This window comes from Aplidium turbinatum, chromosome 10, assembly GCF_918807975.1.
Source record: "Aplidium turbinatum chromosome 10, kaAplTurb1.1, whole genome shotgun sequence".
Lineage (NCBI taxonomy): Eukaryota > Metazoa > Chordata > Ascidiacea > Aplousobranchia > Polyclinidae > Aplidium > Aplidium turbinatum.
In genome coordinates this window covers 6,114,437-6,131,473 of record NC_137481.1, presented here as the reverse complement: position 1 = coordinate 6,131,473, position 17,037 = coordinate 6,114,437, and the positions used below count along the sequence as shown (strand labels likewise).

Here is a 17,037-nt window from a genome sequence, read left to right as displayed (position 1 = left end):
GTCGGTAGCACCTGTTGACCAGTTCAGGCCCAACATTATTATACAATGTTCCACAGTCTTATTTTGATTCATTTTCATTGCATCTCCACTTTATATCACTGTGTTACATGACAATAGATTTTATGAAAAGCCTTAAAATGTGAATTTATTGTTACTGCTCCTTCAAAATGCTTTTTATTTTACGTGCAGCGGTTATAGGTTAATCGAAATACACAAGCATGCGGTTCTCTAAAGCTATATTGACTTCACAAAAACTTTTCTGTGACTTAAAAAGTATAGACCAGCTATAGAGTTTAGACTGAGCACAGAATGTATTCCATAAATTCACACTACAAATTGCCAATTTTTTGAACCCCAATGGCATGCGACTTCACGAAATCACTGCAAAGCAATAATGGCACAAACGTCAGAAAGGAAATCCTTGAAAACAAAATCCTGTTTGATCCCCTCCGTCGATAAACCGCTTGTTTGTGACGGGACTTCCCGTGAAATCGGTCGAAACCCAGACAGCAAATCAGCCGTTTTTACATTGCTTCAACGACTATAAACGTTGAATCGACTGATTTCATGTCTGGAAAATCATCGATCGGGAAAGATGAGATGCTCAGCTTGCGGTCGCGCGACTTTTCTGTGTTCTTTCACAAATGAAGAAAGGCACTGCATTTCGTTGTGGCTGAGTGGGATCATGTTCTTCCCTTCTTCGCTCTGTGCGATCACCACACCGAGTTCGTTCTCAGCGGTAGTCAACAAATAAAACGATGCATCGCCTAAAGAAAGCTGAAACAAAACATAAGTTTAGTCAATACCTAAAGCGTTCAAGCCTTGTGAATGAATACCAGAAGTCCAGAACCATACCGCAATTGTCCATATTTTAACCAAACATGTAAACTTAAAATCGACTCCACTAATTCAGTTATTTCAATAATACGAAAATGAATTGGATAAACTGTGGCAAACCCAGCCAACAAATCAACTCTTTTTTGCACTGATTCAAATCTGACGTTGAATCAATGTAAAAACAAACTGATTTGTTGATTGAAAAGATGCCATTAGAAATTGCAAGGGTGGGAATTTTGCTGTAATGGTCAGAAATAAAAAAACTGAACTGATGTAAAAATTTTCATGTTTTATTACTACGAATAAAAATGAAGCCAGACAGAAAGTCTGGTTCAAACACGAACTTCATTTGTTTGGAGACAACCTAGTCAGCAAAATCTGTCATTTTTACATTGATTCAACGTCTGCAAACGGATTTTGCTGTCTGGGAAAACTGACAGATTTTGTGGTCTGGAAATTTTTACTATTTTTTTTTGACTTCTTGACCAAGCGAGCAAAAGATTGCTGTTTTTACGTGGTTTCAACAACTGGTGGCGTTTGCGAGCTTAGAACACAAACTGCAATTGCTTTCAAAACACTGCGTCTGACGACGTTGAAACGATGTTACAGAACAAGGTTTGCTTGGTGAGAAGATTTGAAGCCAAATAACCTCAGGAAGTAGCCATCACAACGCTTCACCAGCTTGCAATCAGCTTCTTATCTCACATTTGTGTCTTGTCTGTCGTTACGGTTTTGAACAGTGCATTACCAACAAAACCATACAAATGCATATCGTTTTGGAAGATTGGACAACAATATGCGTGGTTTCCACCAAGATGACGTCATATGTACATCTTTCAAGCGTAACAGACATTCCACTCGATTTACATTGGGTTTTTGGTGCAGTGATACCCGTAACTCATTGTTCACAGATAAAATAAGAATATAAAAGAAACGGTAATTTTCAGTTTTGAATTCCGGTTACGAGCGAGCTTAGTTTACTGAAGGTATTTTTTCGAAATTCACCAACGTTTATTCTTTTTTTCGTCAATCGGTAGGTTCCTAGACAAAAAAATCCGTCTATTCAACATTGATTCAACGTCACAGTAAAATGAAGGAAATTGCTGCCTGGTTTATTTTTCAGCAGCCGAAAGTAGCAAGAACTGACAATTAAAATGTACAATTTCTCTTCATTACAATACGGTGCTTTTCCACCTACGAGTTAACCGAGTGAATGTAAAAATAGAAACATTATAGTCTTTTGAAATTTCTACACGAGTCAGTATACTCCATTTAAACGAACGGTGTTTGAGGCCACAAAGAAGCTGCATTATCGATAAAAATATTAAAAAATTCAATCAAAAACAATGAAAACTATTAATACTACAAAAAGTGCTCAATGCCAAGCAAAAAGGCAAAGCAGAGCGAATTAAATCAAATATAGTTATTACTATCTGAAGCCTTTACAAATTGTTTCACCTAACGGATCATCAGAAGGTCTTATTCAAATATTCTATTTGAATATTAGAATATAGAATATTTGAATAGAATATTTGAATAAGACCTTCTGATGATCCGTTAGGTGAAACAATTTGTAAAGGCTTCAGATAGTAATAACTATATTTGAAAAAATTCAATCATATGTTCAAAAATATACGTTTGCAACTGACGCTATGTGAAGATTGGGGCTTCAAATACTTCGCTATCCAACGGAAAGGAAACTATTGATTTTTGTGCCCGTTACGTCAACTTTGATGTTGCAAATAATTAGGCTGTTGGAAGCCTAATTGACTGAATCAATAGCTTCCAAAAGCGCATGTAGCACAAGGCTAGCTGTCGAAAAATGCACACAATGTTTTTGATCTAAAATTGAAACCTAAAAACAAACTCAATTTGTTGCTCTGCTTGCTTGTGCTTTGACCAATAGTCCTCAGACAGCCATGCCGAGTGATACTGCAGTCACTCTGATATAACGGCCAGAGCCACCACAGTGCTGGGCTAGGTGGACTATGGCTTGCACAGACCAAGAACGAAGGTAGGACGATAAGCTACAATAAATGTCTAATTGTTCCTGTTGCCCAAAGAAGTAAGACAACTCCGTGTTTGCGACTGGAACATACAAATCTAACAACCACTTCTCTAATTTTGTGCTCGGTAAACAAATAAAACTACCGAGACGATACCGTATTCAAGAATCAAGACGTATGCGATTTGGTGCCAGTGTGTCGCCAATATTCCAAGTTTTTTGTTTACACTACAAACCGGGATGACTGTTCAGTTGCTGGTTGGGTACATCGACTACCGCTGAAGGCCGCTAAAAACATTATTCACTTTTAAGATGTAAGAAGACAGCATGAACAAAATAGCAACGCCAATCACATACGTAGACCTACCCGACTTATTTTGAAAGAGCTGTATTCCTTTAATTTTTTTTATCTGGTGAAGAAAACAGTTTGAGACACACACATAAGGGCGTAGCGATGTGCACTTGCATACCTATTGGATAGGTTAATAGTCATTTCTTTCGCATTTCATCGATTGTTTTCAACGTCTAATTGATTTAGTATCGACACATGCGATATCTGGCCAACCACGTCATAGGTAAACAAGCAGAGTAGTAAATTCATCGATGACTTTTCCGTCTTGTTTGTTTTCAACAATCTAATAACATTTCAACTACGGTACGCCTCAACCAGGACATCAATCCTTTTTACATCCATTCAAAGTCTAGCGACGTCGCAACAACCTACTTTGTAAAAAGCAACCTAGTATTAACTTACCACTTTGGCCAGCACAATGTCGCCAGGACGAAAAGACTTATATATTTCAACTCGGTCACGGTCTGTCTCCCTCACATTTTCCTTTCTGATCATTCCACGAAATCGTTCGGTTAAAGGTTGATTGTTGACGGCAATGATTTGACATTTAGCAAACCGCGGTGTGATTTGTGTGATCTGGAATTCACAAAATAAATTTCACAAATCAATGATCTCTCAGTCGCCAATCCATGTCAAAAAGCTTTACACGGATGGTAATTGCCATCGTACCTAAGCTTGTGCACAATTTCTTGCACCTTTCAGACATGTGAGCTTTGCCTTTCTGGGAAGGTTTATCTTAACAGTTTACCAAAATGGTTTATGTTTTTTTTTTCATTTGAAGCGCCCTGCACACTACACAATCCTTGTTATAAGTGAGCGCTTTAGCTTTCGGTGCTAATCTACATTAGGCTATTCCCTATTTTCCAAAACTAATCAGGAGTTGCCAACGACACAAGTAGGGTTGGGATTTCGGCATGGGCTCCGTTAGAGGGGGCCCGCGGGGGTGATTACCCCCCCACTAATCGGAGTGGGGGGTAACTAATGCAAAATTACCCCCCCACTAATATAGAGATAGAAATTTCATTTTTAATTTTTTTTACTTTTTGTGTTTTATTTTCATGTTTTTATTTTGTTGCACAAATTTTGAGGTTTTTGCTTGAAAACTCCGACTTGCAAGACAACGCCAAGTCATCTATGGCCAAACTATGTATCCTGTCAAAAAAGAATCACAAAGCGCATGTGTGACGTCATAGTTTCTCACTGCTACAAACTGTTCAATTTCGCTTTTACCACTCACGAACGAAACCCACTACAGTTGCACTGTCTCAATGTATTTATATTTTGGGTTGTAAACGTGGGAAAATTGTAACATAAAGTTCCCGGATCCGTTCGTCTGTATGTAATGACCGAAAAGAAACACTCTTCTAAAAACGTCTATTCGAGAATTGTATTTCTGTAAAAATAGCCCACTGGCTGTCGAAATTGGAGTGCAACGCGATACACCACTAAAACTTGTCACTACAATGCAAATTACTGAAATAAAGACGGAAATTTCGTCCGGCTGGCAAGCACTAAGCAAAACAATTAAATATGCGACCAACCTTCCAAGCAACAATTCAAAATGACGAGAATAGATTGCAATATTTCAAACGCACGTAAGCAGCTACTGTGACGTAATAATGATAACCAATATGAAGCTATTCCAGCACCTGTTAGATTTGGCTTACACCATATCTCGTAATTCAAGATTTAACGATGATGTAATGTTATGCTGCAGCTGCAATGTTTTACAGGTCTTGCAAACAATGGTGCAATCTGCTCATTTTTTAGAATATTCCAAAACGTAATACGCTAAGATTCAGTAGACCTGAACGGTTTTATATGACGTTTGATTTGGTGAACAATTGTCTGGAACAAAAAGTTAATGCATTTTAGCTTTTATTTTTTGTGAATTGAATGTAGGCCTGCCCTAAACCCTAGGCCTAGATGCTGAAACTTTTTCTTTCACTGCGGATGTTATAGCACAGGTTATCGTGTCGTATTCATAGAATTGTAAATTAAGTTATAGAAAGCTTTGACCTTAATGCTTTTGATCTTTTAAATCTAACCATTTAGCGTCTGAAGTGCAAAATTTGGAGGACTTGAGCCAAGGAAGAATACAGAGAGGGATTTTTGCGTACGTCCCCTCTTCCAGTCAAAATTGTCTAAAAACCTCAAAAAATGTGGAAAATGTTAAAGAGCTTTTGCTCGCGATTTTAGATTCGTTGAAATAATTTTTCGATTTTAAATCGTGCTGAAAGGCAAAAATGTCGCGCCTTCGGCGAGAAAACATGCCGCCTAAAACGCTGTATAAGAAACTGAAGTTTTCAGTAATGCGGAGGAAGGTCTTGGGGGGGCGACCTCCCAGAAGTATATGTGATGCGATAATCCCCCGGTCGATGTCAAAACATTGTTCCCACCCTGCTTAAATTACCCCCCACTCTCAGGAAGTGTCCGGAGCCCCTGGATTTTGGGATCAAGTTTGAAATCCCGGGATTGGGATTTCCCGGGATTAGCAAAGTAGGAAAATACACATGCAAGCTGTACAAACCATATTTAGTTATAGTAATACTGACGCAAAAACATGAAAGCATCGAGAGTATCATCGTTAAGACGATTTCTGATTTTGCTTGCAAAATATCCAAGAGCTGAAAACGCACGTTCAGCCTCAACAGATGTTGGCTTAATACTTTTCAATCTTCTGTAATGGCATTTTCATGTTGTTCAGTAGAGCCTCGATCCAATTCAACAGTTGGGCTTGGAAACAATTTTTAAAGAGGGTGCGTGGCCAGGGCAGCGAGTTTCTGACGCTTTATTTTATGACCAATCTGATCCTGCGGTTGATCAATGTAGAAAAGTTTCTTAAGGTACCCAAAAACGTGAACCAGTTCAGCATTCCGACGCTCGTCGATTCGAAACCTAAAGCTTTTCTTCAAGTCCTTTCTAATTTCAAAATTTAGTTATTAATCCGTTTGTACTGGACGATGAAGCTTCTTTCAAAACGACTTGAGAGAAGTTACATTTTGCTTCCCACACCTCGGATTTTGTCTTTGAATTTACATCTTCAAAATTCGCCATTCTGAGCTAAATTTTAACTTCTCTTTCGCAAAAAGATAGGGCAGAATTAACAGAAATATTTATCACACTAACGTGGAGTGTTCAAGACAACCAGCTGATATTGTAAAACTGCTTTAAAACCAAAATAATATGAGCGATAAGCGATATGGCGCTCCATCAGCTTTTGTAGATGTTTTCTAGAAATTCCGGGATTTTAATAAAATTAATCCCGGGATCGGGATCAAAAAAATGGGTTAAAATTCCGGGATTGGGATTTCCCGGGGTCCCAACCCTAGACACAAGTACATGCTCAAGCGGTGTCAAACCGGCGTCCTTTCGAACCAGGGCTCTCACCACTCAGCTACACAACCGAAAATTATGTACGTTTACGCTGCAATGTAGGCTACATGACTGAACGGAAGTAAAATTGCAGTGATGATCAAGGTGGGAAAACAAGACACTGATCGACTTCCTTAACAACGGTCAGGGCAACAATCATTTTGTTTCAAAACAAACAAAAATCGTGTTGTTTTAATGTAATTCACTTAACAATTTTTGTATGCCATGATGCAGATATAGAAAGTTTATGATAAAATTAAGATGTAATGATGAAAGAGGTGCCTTCCATCACATCATTCAAATCTTCCATTCTTTTCCATCTTTGGCATTTTCGATCTGCCCTCACATATACAAAAGGACAGTAACAATTAATGAAAAAACGCTACCGATTGTTCCTGCAGCTGCTTATTTTTGGGTAATAATCTAACTTTATGACGGGATGCAAAGCCACCATCAATCCAAGACATACAATTACCTTGATGAAACATGGGGTTAGATGGCCATGACGATGAAATCCATTAAGCAAAGTTCTTCAAAATTGTACAGGATTAGACAAGCATGTGATGGGCTAATGAAGTTTATTCAGTTTTGGTTTGATAGTGCAGAGCCAAGGTCCTTTCAAACATCGGACAGACACTTTGTTGCAATTTGACAATGGCATCTGTGAATTCACCAGCAGGATGTTGCTAATTCACATTAAAAGACATATATCGGAATGGCCCGTTTCGGTGAGTCCGATCCCTTAACGGGGGATTTTTTCAATTTTTTTTTTAATTATTGGGTACCGTAGCCTAATTATCATTGCCGTTTTAGGGTTAGGGGTTAGAGGTTAGGAACTCACTGAATAGTAGCAGACCCGACATATATACGTGTCGTATATACTATTATTACCTTGCAGGTAACGATAGCTCCAACCTCGGGAACACTTTGTGTCTTTTTTTTTGGTTTCACAGAAATGATGGGCAAGGCGGTGGTCGGTGTTGTTGATACATCTTTCGCAATAATTCCGGTTAACGAAGAAAATAAATAACCATGACGTGCGTACGTGCCAGGACCTGATTGGCCAGCTTCTATGTTGGAAAGCCTTTCGCCTGAAAGTTCAACTCATTAATTGTGAGCATTTCATAACTCTTCAAAGCTCTATATACAATAAAAACCAGCAACTTCCAAACAAACCATGCTTAGAACACCCTCTGCCAAAGAATAGCTATCAAAGTTGAGTTTTTGGTATTTTATCATGCGAGTGTAGATAGTAAATGCAATTCACTACAAAGCTAACAGAAAAAAAACTTTTACAGTTTTCACGGTTTTACAGTTTAACAGGAAATAGTTTACATTGAAAAAACCATTGTCATTCACATTTTCATTGTTGTACGTTGAAATGATGTAAAAGAACAACTTCAACTAGGCGCTTAATAAGTCCAGCCTTCAAACATTCCTTTTCTACATGGATTTGATGTCTTTTTGCAGCTGGAAAACGTTGAATCATTGTAAAAACAATTGCTTTGGGACTGGGTACCTGGAATACAGGGTTGGCCAGCCACCGCATCCATCCTTCTAACTTGGTAAGAAACAATCACGTTTTGTAAGAAATTTTGGATTATATTTCTATTGTTCTGACACACAAAAAAACAGAAATTTAAAGTATACCGTCTTGACACCAATACTTTATCTGGGATTACAAAATACTAAACACAAATAGAATAAAAAATAAAAGCAGTAAGATCATTTTAATCTGAATTGGATACAAGATACTGCTTAACAATGCATTGTGCTAATGTACTATCTGTACTTACTGTAGTAATGTACTAAATCACGTATATATACTGCATAATCAAAAATGCAAATACAAGATAAGCATTGGAATCTTTTTTACAAGCTCTTGCAACAAAGACATTTTGGTTTTGCAAAGTGAACGGATAACCCACTGCTACAGAAATGACAGTAGGGCCTAAACTTCGCTTGAATTGAGCTTCAAAAACATTGGATAGCGTATGATCTGGCAGGAAATAATTATCTATTGTATGAAGAATGAAGTATTCGATTACAAACAACACTAAAATGTCTACAATTTTTGATACAATCTGGCAAGAAAGATTTCCATGTCACGCATACAATTGCAACTTCTATGTTGTACCAAATCACCCAATAACGCAAATGTAACTAATGGTTCATGTCATGTGACTAACGATATCTAAACAGTTGGTACTAGATATGGGGATCACATGAGTTTAAAATTGCATTAACTGTATAAATAGATGATAATCTCATAATTTAAAAAGGCGATTTACAGTAGTTCGGATCATGCTGGGTCACATGATAATGGAAACTATTGAGTTGGAAATTAATTGTGCAAAGCAGATTTATGTTCATGTTGATAACAAGTTTATTTTAAACAGGCACACAACTGCAATATATATTTAAGCATATCTAAAGAAAGTCTGTTAGTCCTATTACAAGCACTGGGATGGCAAACAGTACACATCACTTTCATCGCATTCACTACAATGGCCACCTGTAGATGCAACCCGATTTGTCACATTTTACGACTGTTGCTGACTGACTGAAATTCTTTAAGAATTAGATCTTTTCATTTTTCAATAACTGGCAATGATACGACATATTTTGAGGTCAATCAAACTGTTAGCAAGTGGCTAACCGTCTGGCTACAATTTACAGAATCAAAATGTTTTTAATTTTTTAAGCCTGGTGATTTTAACCTTATTGCTTCACCTGGTAACAGCAGTAAAAAAACATCCAAATAAAGTTTTCAATTTTTTTTATACAGTTAGCAAAACGTACTAAACTCTAAAGAATGTTACAAATCAGACCATATCTCTTGAGTAGTCAACTAGTCATATCACAATTATATAACTAAATATTCCTATTTATTGAAGATTTTACAGCTGAAACATATATAAATATTAAAACAATGAAAACTATTAATACTACAAAAAGTGCTCAATGCCAAGCAAAAAGGCAAAGCAGAGCGAATTAAATCAAATGTAGTTATTACTATCTGAAGCCTTTGAATATCTTTTCAGGAATGCAGGTTTAGAGGTTTTTTTTGCAGATTAAATTACAGCTGTAATATTTAATATCTTCTCAGGAAGTACAGGTTTAGAGATTTTTTTTGGCAGATTAATTTACAGTTGTAATATTTAATATCTTTTCAGAATTATCGATTCTTTACTGTTTACATGTTTTTTGCAGACCTTCTGATGATCCGTTAGGTGAAACAATATATAAATATTATATATTCTGCACAATTACACAGTTGTAATGATCTAGGTTTAAAATATACATTTTATGAAAAGATCAAACAGAAAAAGCTCTGGAAACATTAAAAGCATCAACAAAAAGCTCTTTTGCTATATTTTAAGCAATGTAATACAAAACTCTGGAAATGGCTTTCTCACAAAACTCATGAAGAATATGCAAGGTAGACATAAATTTCTGTGAGGTAAATTCCATTATTTTTAAAAACCAATTTACATTGAAGTTAACCAAAATACAATTTTATTTCAAAAATTGCTTTTGCAATTCTTAGTGTTTTACACAAGATTTCAGTCCAAAACATGGCAAAATTCTACCACCTTTGCTGGAAAAATTGCTTGGTTTTCCGTTGATTACATCTCTGCAGCGAGTGAATCAAGGTATTGAACGACTAATTTTTTCAACTCCGTAAATAATATTTCAGCAACTCAGTCTTTTAAGCCATGTGACCTTAAAAAAAGACTGACGGGTTGGCTGGGATTCAGAATGATAAGCTTCAAAAGATTTTCAAAAAATACAAAACTTGGGACACTATTTGATCCTATGTATGTTGTGAAAATGTTTTCTTTTTTTAACCACCAATCCAGTTTATAACCCAATCTGAACAATATCATCCTTGATAGGCCAGGGCTAACAAACGAATAGCTTTCTGTATCGGAATGGAATGGCCCGTTTCGGTGAGTCCGATTCGGTGAGTTCAATCCCGTAACGGGGGATTTTTTTAATTTTTTTTAAATTATCGGGTACCGTAGCCTGATTATCATTGCCGTTTTAGGGTTAGGGGTTAGAGGTTAGGAACTCACCGAATCGGACTAACCAAATCGGACTCACCGAATCGGACTCACCGAATAGTAGCAGACCCTTCTGTATATACTCGACATCACGAAAAAAGTTTGCAAACACAAAACTGTGAAGAAAAACTGTCACATAAAAAATATTGAATGATGTACAAGTGGTTAACAAACTAGTGCAAATCTTACAGAGTATATACTGCATTGTCCAAAAAAGCAGTAACTACAAAAATAAAATACATTATATACATTGGTTTCAAGACATGGCAGTCACTCACATGACATCTCGTCGCAACAAGCGCTTGTCTACAATAAATACTAGCAAGGTTGTGACATAACATTGTTAAGAATATGTATAAATGATTTGACTATTTTGGGTGCAAAAAATGATTGATTAATATTGTTTCTGAGTCTCTTACTATTTATATTTTTGAAAGGAAAATTTCACAAATGTGAAAACCACAAATTAACAGTGTCTGGCAATCATCCATTAGGCCATAAATCATATTTTTATAGTTGACTATTGTCTATTAATATGCGAAAAAAAGTTTTTATCACAAATAATTTTGTTTTTGTTCATAAAATGATACAAAAATATTTCTTTTGTTCCTTTGCAACATTTTTAAAAGTTAAAACATATATATATTAAAAACACAAAAGTAGAGTATATATAAATAATTTCATTATAGCTAATTAACTTGCATTATTGCTGATCATACACATTTAGTAACTTACCAGTATGCAACAACATACTTTAACATGGCTGTACTGCTAAAACTTGCAGTTTCATGAAATTGGAGTATTTAACATGGTATATATTTACTAAAAATGGACTGTTCAACAATTTCATCTGACGTACAGTCGTACATGTATTTAGTGACTCATGTTATCAATACTACAATTTATTTCTAAGACATCCACAGGCCTCTAAGTTCCCAGCAGCCATGGCCAACGAGAAGCTGTTAAATGGCCTCTAAAACTACAGCGCCGGTAGGCCATGTTTGGTTGTCGCCTTCCACAAGCCAGCATTTTTTCCACTCTGTTGATATTTCACACAATTTTCTCTTCACTCCCATTAACAACCCTTTTTTCACAAACAAGCCACAGTCTCTCAAACACTGATGAGAAATATCGCTGATAAAGTTTAGCAAAAAGTCTAAACGTTGTCGTCAACCTATAAAAACTCGAGGACTAGCTCATCTACATGGAAAGCGGTGAATTTAGATACAACTGCAGATTTTTTGGCAGGCCTTATTTGCGCTGAGTGAACGCAAAAACACAATATTAACATATTTTTTTATTTTGGCTGCCGAGCCCGAAAATTTCCGCCGGGAAGAAGTTCTGGTAGGCCATGCTTGGAGCTAAGAGGCCTGCATCCATATTTCATATATTAAGGTTTAAAAGTAAACTATGATGCATATAGTCAATTTTATGAGCCTTGAAAGGGTGAAAAAAATTGAATTCTGTTGACAAATGATTATGTGTTGTACAAAATAGATTAATAAAACCAAGTTTTACAGCATAAATGGTATCGTAGGTCACCAACCGTTAATGTGTTATGAATATTTGGCCAGTGTTAAGAAAATGACAAACAAATGCACCACTGCTATATTAATAAACCAATGCAGATTTAAAGTTCACATAACTTCACAACAGTACAATCATCACAAGATATATAACAGGCAAATATACAATAACTTAAAGAACTGAAATAAATTACATGCACCGTAAAACAGGACAACTTTATCCAGAATTTGTGAGTTAATCGTAGGGGTGTTCAATTTCGATTTTCGATTCGATTTCGATTAAGGTGATATTCGAAATTCGTTTTTCGTATCGGACATATTCGAAATTATAGCCGCCCTTTCGGCTGAACGCGGTTGAAAGTAACGCGAGTGGCGCGAAATCTGTCTTGTCGCATTTTGCAAGCGAAAAAAGACTTCGACGCATGCGCATCGTCGATCACGTGACTATCACACGCTCTCGCTGGTCCAACGGCCAGTCGTGCACCAGGGATGCCAGGTTGGCATTTTTAATGCCAAATTTCACAAATTTCTCAAGAATGAAGATAGCTAGGTTGTGCAATAGCAGAAAGTGTAGGGTGAGCTTTGTCGCAGTTTTATCCATTTTTTACCGAATCCATAGGCGCCTAAGCCGTGGGGGCAGGGCCGTAGCCAGACCGCAGAGCAAGGGGGGGCAACTTTTTTTTAGGGGGGCCCGAAAAAATTTAAAGGGGCAAAATCATTATAATTGCAGCTGTTGCTCGAGAATGTTGAGACTTTGCCAAGGGGGGGGGCGACATTTTTTTCAAGGGGTGAGAGGCCCCCTTGGCTGCGGGCCTGCGTGGGGGCAACTTTTTATGCTGTATTGATACATAAAACAATAGATGAACTAGCGATCGGCAGCAGGAAAACACTTTTTGAATGCAAACCGCAACAGCTTCGCGATAAATAATCTCTAGAACGAGTTGCGATGCTACAATCCAACACCAGACAACAAAATCTGTCATTTTTACATTGATTTAATATCTGCAGACTTTGAAGCAATCTAAAAATGACTGATTTGCTGCCTGGGACATAGCAAAAATCTACCATTTTTTGTCGATTCAATGTCATCAGATGTTGAATGCACCCAAAAACAACATAATTTGCTACGTAGACGGAGCGTGCGTTTAGCTTAATGCGCTTGCAAACATACTCGATGTCGCTTTCGGGTCGAAACCTCTGCACTCTGCAGTGAAATGTCGCGGCAGTGAATCGCTCGCTGTGAAAATGAACTTGAAGTGTTTGGGATCCCAGCGACCTCGGCTCCAGCGGAGCGATCGTTTTCAAAAGCTGGCCTGACCGTCACGAAACTGAGATCCGACTGACGGGTGACCATGTCGATCAGCTTGTGTTCATAAACACCAACATGGGCCTGGAGCTGTAGACGTTATTTTGTGTTCTTTTTTCGCAAATTTTCATGTCTTTTTTTCGCGTTTTCTAGCGAATTTTCATGTCGTTTCTTTCAATAAAATCACATTTTGCAATTTGGTGAATAGTTGTGATATTCGAAATCGAAATTCGAAAATCGAAAATAAATTGAATTTCGAATTTCGAATATTCAAATAATCGAAATTGAACACCCCTAGTTAATCGTCTTCATGTTTTATTGGATTTGTCTAATGCTGGGGTGGGCAACGTGTGGCCCACGGGATGCGGCCCTTTTCCATTTTTTGTGCAGCCCTTAATCTTCTTCCAGCTATTTTTCCCCAAATAAGGCTATTTAAATTAAGGCGATTTTCATTTGATTGACACAATTTCGAAGCTTAAGAAGTGATATGACCGTCTTTCACTCCCCTGTAGCCTACCTGTGAAATAAGTATTGCACTTGTACAAATTCAGCTTGAATTGAATTCACTGCAGGAGGATGACATTCTTGTACAAAATTTCAGTAAGATAAACTCTATTGCTGAAAATATGAATTAGTGTTTATTTGATGTGCGGCCCTCCTGTAAGCATTACATTGTCCTAACTGGCCCTTGTGTTAAAAAGGTTGCCCACCTCTGGTCTAATGGATAATAGTTAGCAATACTATCCATTAGTTAAATCCAATAAAAGATGAACACCATATTGTGGTCAAACTTTAACTCACAAATTTTGGGCAACATTGTGCTGTTTTACGGGAATGCTAAGTTTATCAGTCATAGCAAAGCATTTTCTCATTATAAATATTTACATGAGCATAACACATATCGTACCAAAAACTTTGTGTTACTTGAAACTTGAGTTTTAATATAAATTTTCAAATTATAAAAGCAAAATGAAGAAAACAGATCTCAAGCAGTCTGTCAGATAGGTATTTAGTTTGATCACTTGTCACTTTACAAAATTATACAGCATGAAAAATCAGACTTTTCTTCTTGCGCAGATTTGCCATGATTTTCAACTTTAATATCCTGAACAATTCCTTCATCTTCACTGGAATCATATTCCGATGAAGAGCCAAAATAATCTGCAGATTTTATTTCATCTTTATGTACCTCAACAACTTCTCTTGCAATTTCCGTAAATGCAGCTGTTACATTGGTATCGGTGTAAGCGCTACATTCATAAAACTCCATTCCATAATCATTAGCCACTGCTTTGCCCTGTTCATAAGTAACAGCACGGCTGTCTTCACGATCACTTTTATTTCCCACTAGTATTGTTTTCACACGTTCATCACCAAACTCTGATACATCTGTTGCCCATTTTCGTACATTAAGAAAAGAGTTTTCATCTGTGATATCATAAGCAAGAACAACACCTTGGGCTTTTCTGTAGTACTGTCGAGTGATGGTACGGTATCTTTCTTGACCTGCGGTATCCCATATTTGGATTCGAACTCTCATGTCATCTACAGTGATGGTTTTCATTTTGAAATCAATTCCTATTGTACAAACATGACTGTGCCTAAACTCTTCTTCGCAAAATCTTTGCAGTAAACATGTTTTTCCAACTCCAGTATCTCCTAATATCATTATGCGAAACAAGGCATCATAATCTTTATCCATAATTGCTGTTATTCAAAAACCAATGCTTTCAACCATCAAACTTAAATGACCAGCCTACACAACAAATAATGATAGCCTTAATACAAAAAGTGAACATAACATTAAAAATAACACGTTACAATAAAGAAGCCGAAAATTACCTTGCCACAGAGGAAGTAAAATTACTGCAGGTTGTTGTTACATCACATGTAACATTAGCTTTTACAAGTAACTATAGCCTCCTACATAAAAAGATTGACAGAATGGAGCTTACAAACTTAACAGAATCACCAATGAAAAATACAAATCATCCTATTTCATCAACCACAATTGCCCAAGTGCTCACCAACTTATTCTATTTGAATAAGGTGAATAAGTTTTGAATAAGGTGATTAAGTGTTTAAGTTTATTAAATTTTTTAAAAGTTTAAGTTTAAAAATGTCTGGAAAAACTGCAACAAAGGACGATATTAAGCAACTTATGAATCAAATGGAAAGGCAAATATCTGAAGCAGTATCGAAGGCATTAAATAACCACCTCGGAAAATTTGAAACCAAATTAGATACAATCATGGAAAAACTAAAACAGCAGGATTCTGAAATTGAAGAAATTAAACAAAGCCAAATTTTCATTAATGATGAATTTGAAAAAATTAAACGAGAAGGAGTGGAAGACAAAAAGAACAATCAACTTAACAAATCTTTGATAGAGTCTCTGGAAATCAATAACAAAAAACTTGAGGAGCAAGTGGTAAAAACAGAAGAATCTTTAGATGAGCTAGACCAATATGGAAGAAGACAAAATTTGGAATTTCATGGAATTCCAGTCCTATCAAATGAACAACCAATTTCAGTAATCCAAGATTTATTGAGGCTCATTGGAATCGAAGTTGCCCATGAATCGATTAGCACTGCACATCGACTTCAATCAAAATACTCAGATCATCCGCCTCCGATTATTGTACGCTTCATCAATCGAAATGTACGAAACAACATCTATTCACAACGAACAAAATTTTCAACGGTCAAAAACTTTAACATAACAGGAATGTCAGGACTCTTCATTAACGAAAATCTCACACCCAAGAGGAAAGATTTGTTTGCCAAAGCTCGAAAAGCAAAACAAGAATTTCGTTATCGATATGTTTGGACCAACAATGGAGAAATTTTCTTGAGGAAAGATGGAAACTCACCACGGGTCAAAATATCCAAGCACTCAGACAACTTAGGGCGTGTTGATTTTTTCAATTGCCAAATCCCAACAATGACTGGTGCTAAAAAGTTGTGGCTTGGTGTAAAACTTCTAAAAATACCCTTTTAAACGAAAAATAAAGCAGTTTAGCTTGGTAAATAACTTATCGAAATCTTGCTTCTTCAAGTTTTCCTCCTGCTGATAGGAATTAGTAAGTTTTCTTTTCCAATTGTGACGTAACACAGAATTTTGCTGCAACAACTGTATCTACATCAATGCTAACCTTACTGCGTAATAATGATGCATTATTTGCATCTGTTGGCACTGGTGGGGGCTGGTTGTAGCAAAAATAAAAGTAGTTAGCAAGCGTTATGACGTTTTGTGAGAGTTTTACTATTATAAGCGTGTGAGAAGTTTTACTATTGTTGGCAAGGTAAGTTTATCTTCGCAATTAAGACTTACAGGTTTGCGGTAGTGTTACAGTTACAATAAACTTTGAAGTGGTGAGGGTGAAACACCATTCTCTTAGTTTTAATTAAACAATGCATAATCCAAAAAAGTGTCATGTCCTTTTATGAATTTTTTGTAGGACGTGAATTACTTCGAGTTAAGTTAAAACTACTTTCAGGAGTAGATTTATGTTGGATTGAGTGTTATATACAGCTGAGTTTACTGAAGAGAACGAAGGCATTTTGCT

General features: G+C 36.6%; 2 protein-coding genes across 2 annotated transcripts; both read right to left on the bottom strand.

The window, feature by feature from the left end:
• Window positions 1-227: 227 nt before the first annotated feature.
• LOC145777959 (exosome complex component CSL4-like) lies at window positions 228-11,776 on the bottom strand. The gene is made up of 4 exons (XM_082589330.1): window positions 8,089-11,776; window positions 7,461-7,660; window positions 3,597-3,770; window positions 228-777 (listed from the first exon to the last, which is right to left on the bottom strand). The coding sequence occupies exons 1-4, from the start codon at window positions 8,120-8,122 to the stop codon at window positions 580-582; spliced, it is 606 nt and encodes a 201-aa protein (XP_082445456.1). The 5' UTR covers window positions 8,123-11,776; the 3' UTR covers window positions 228-579.
• A 2,722-nt stretch (window positions 11,777-14,498) lies between these two features.
• Window positions 14,499-15,176, bottom strand: LOC145778453 (ras-related protein Rab-15-like). Its single transcript, XM_082589932.1, has one exon. It carries the CDS (start codon window positions 15,168-15,170, stop codon window positions 14,499-14,501), a length of 672 nt encoding a protein of 223 aa, XP_082446058.1. The 5' UTR covers window positions 15,171-15,176.
• Window positions 15,177-17,037: the final 1,861 nt, after the last annotated feature.

What these genes read in the sequence shown, in the direction of transcription:
- LOC145777959 (XM_082589330.1), bottom strand. Translation starts at nt 8,122, where the DNA reads ATGGATGCGGTGGCTGGCCAACCCTGTATTCCAG. An exon ending in TGGCCAACCCTGTATTCCAG is followed by an intron (nt 7,661 to 8,088) that starts GTACCCAGTCCC and finishes TTGAACTTTCAG; the next exon opens with GCGAAAGGCTTTCCAACATA. An exon ending in GAGCTATCGTTACCTGCAAG is followed by an intron (nt 3,771 to 7,460) that starts GTAATAATAGTA and finishes TGTGAATTCCAG; the next exon opens with ATCACACAAATCACACCGCG.
- LOC145778453 (XM_082589932.1), bottom strand. Translation starts at nt 15,170, where the DNA reads ATGGATAAAGATTATGATGCCTTGTTTCGCATAATGATATTAGGAGAT.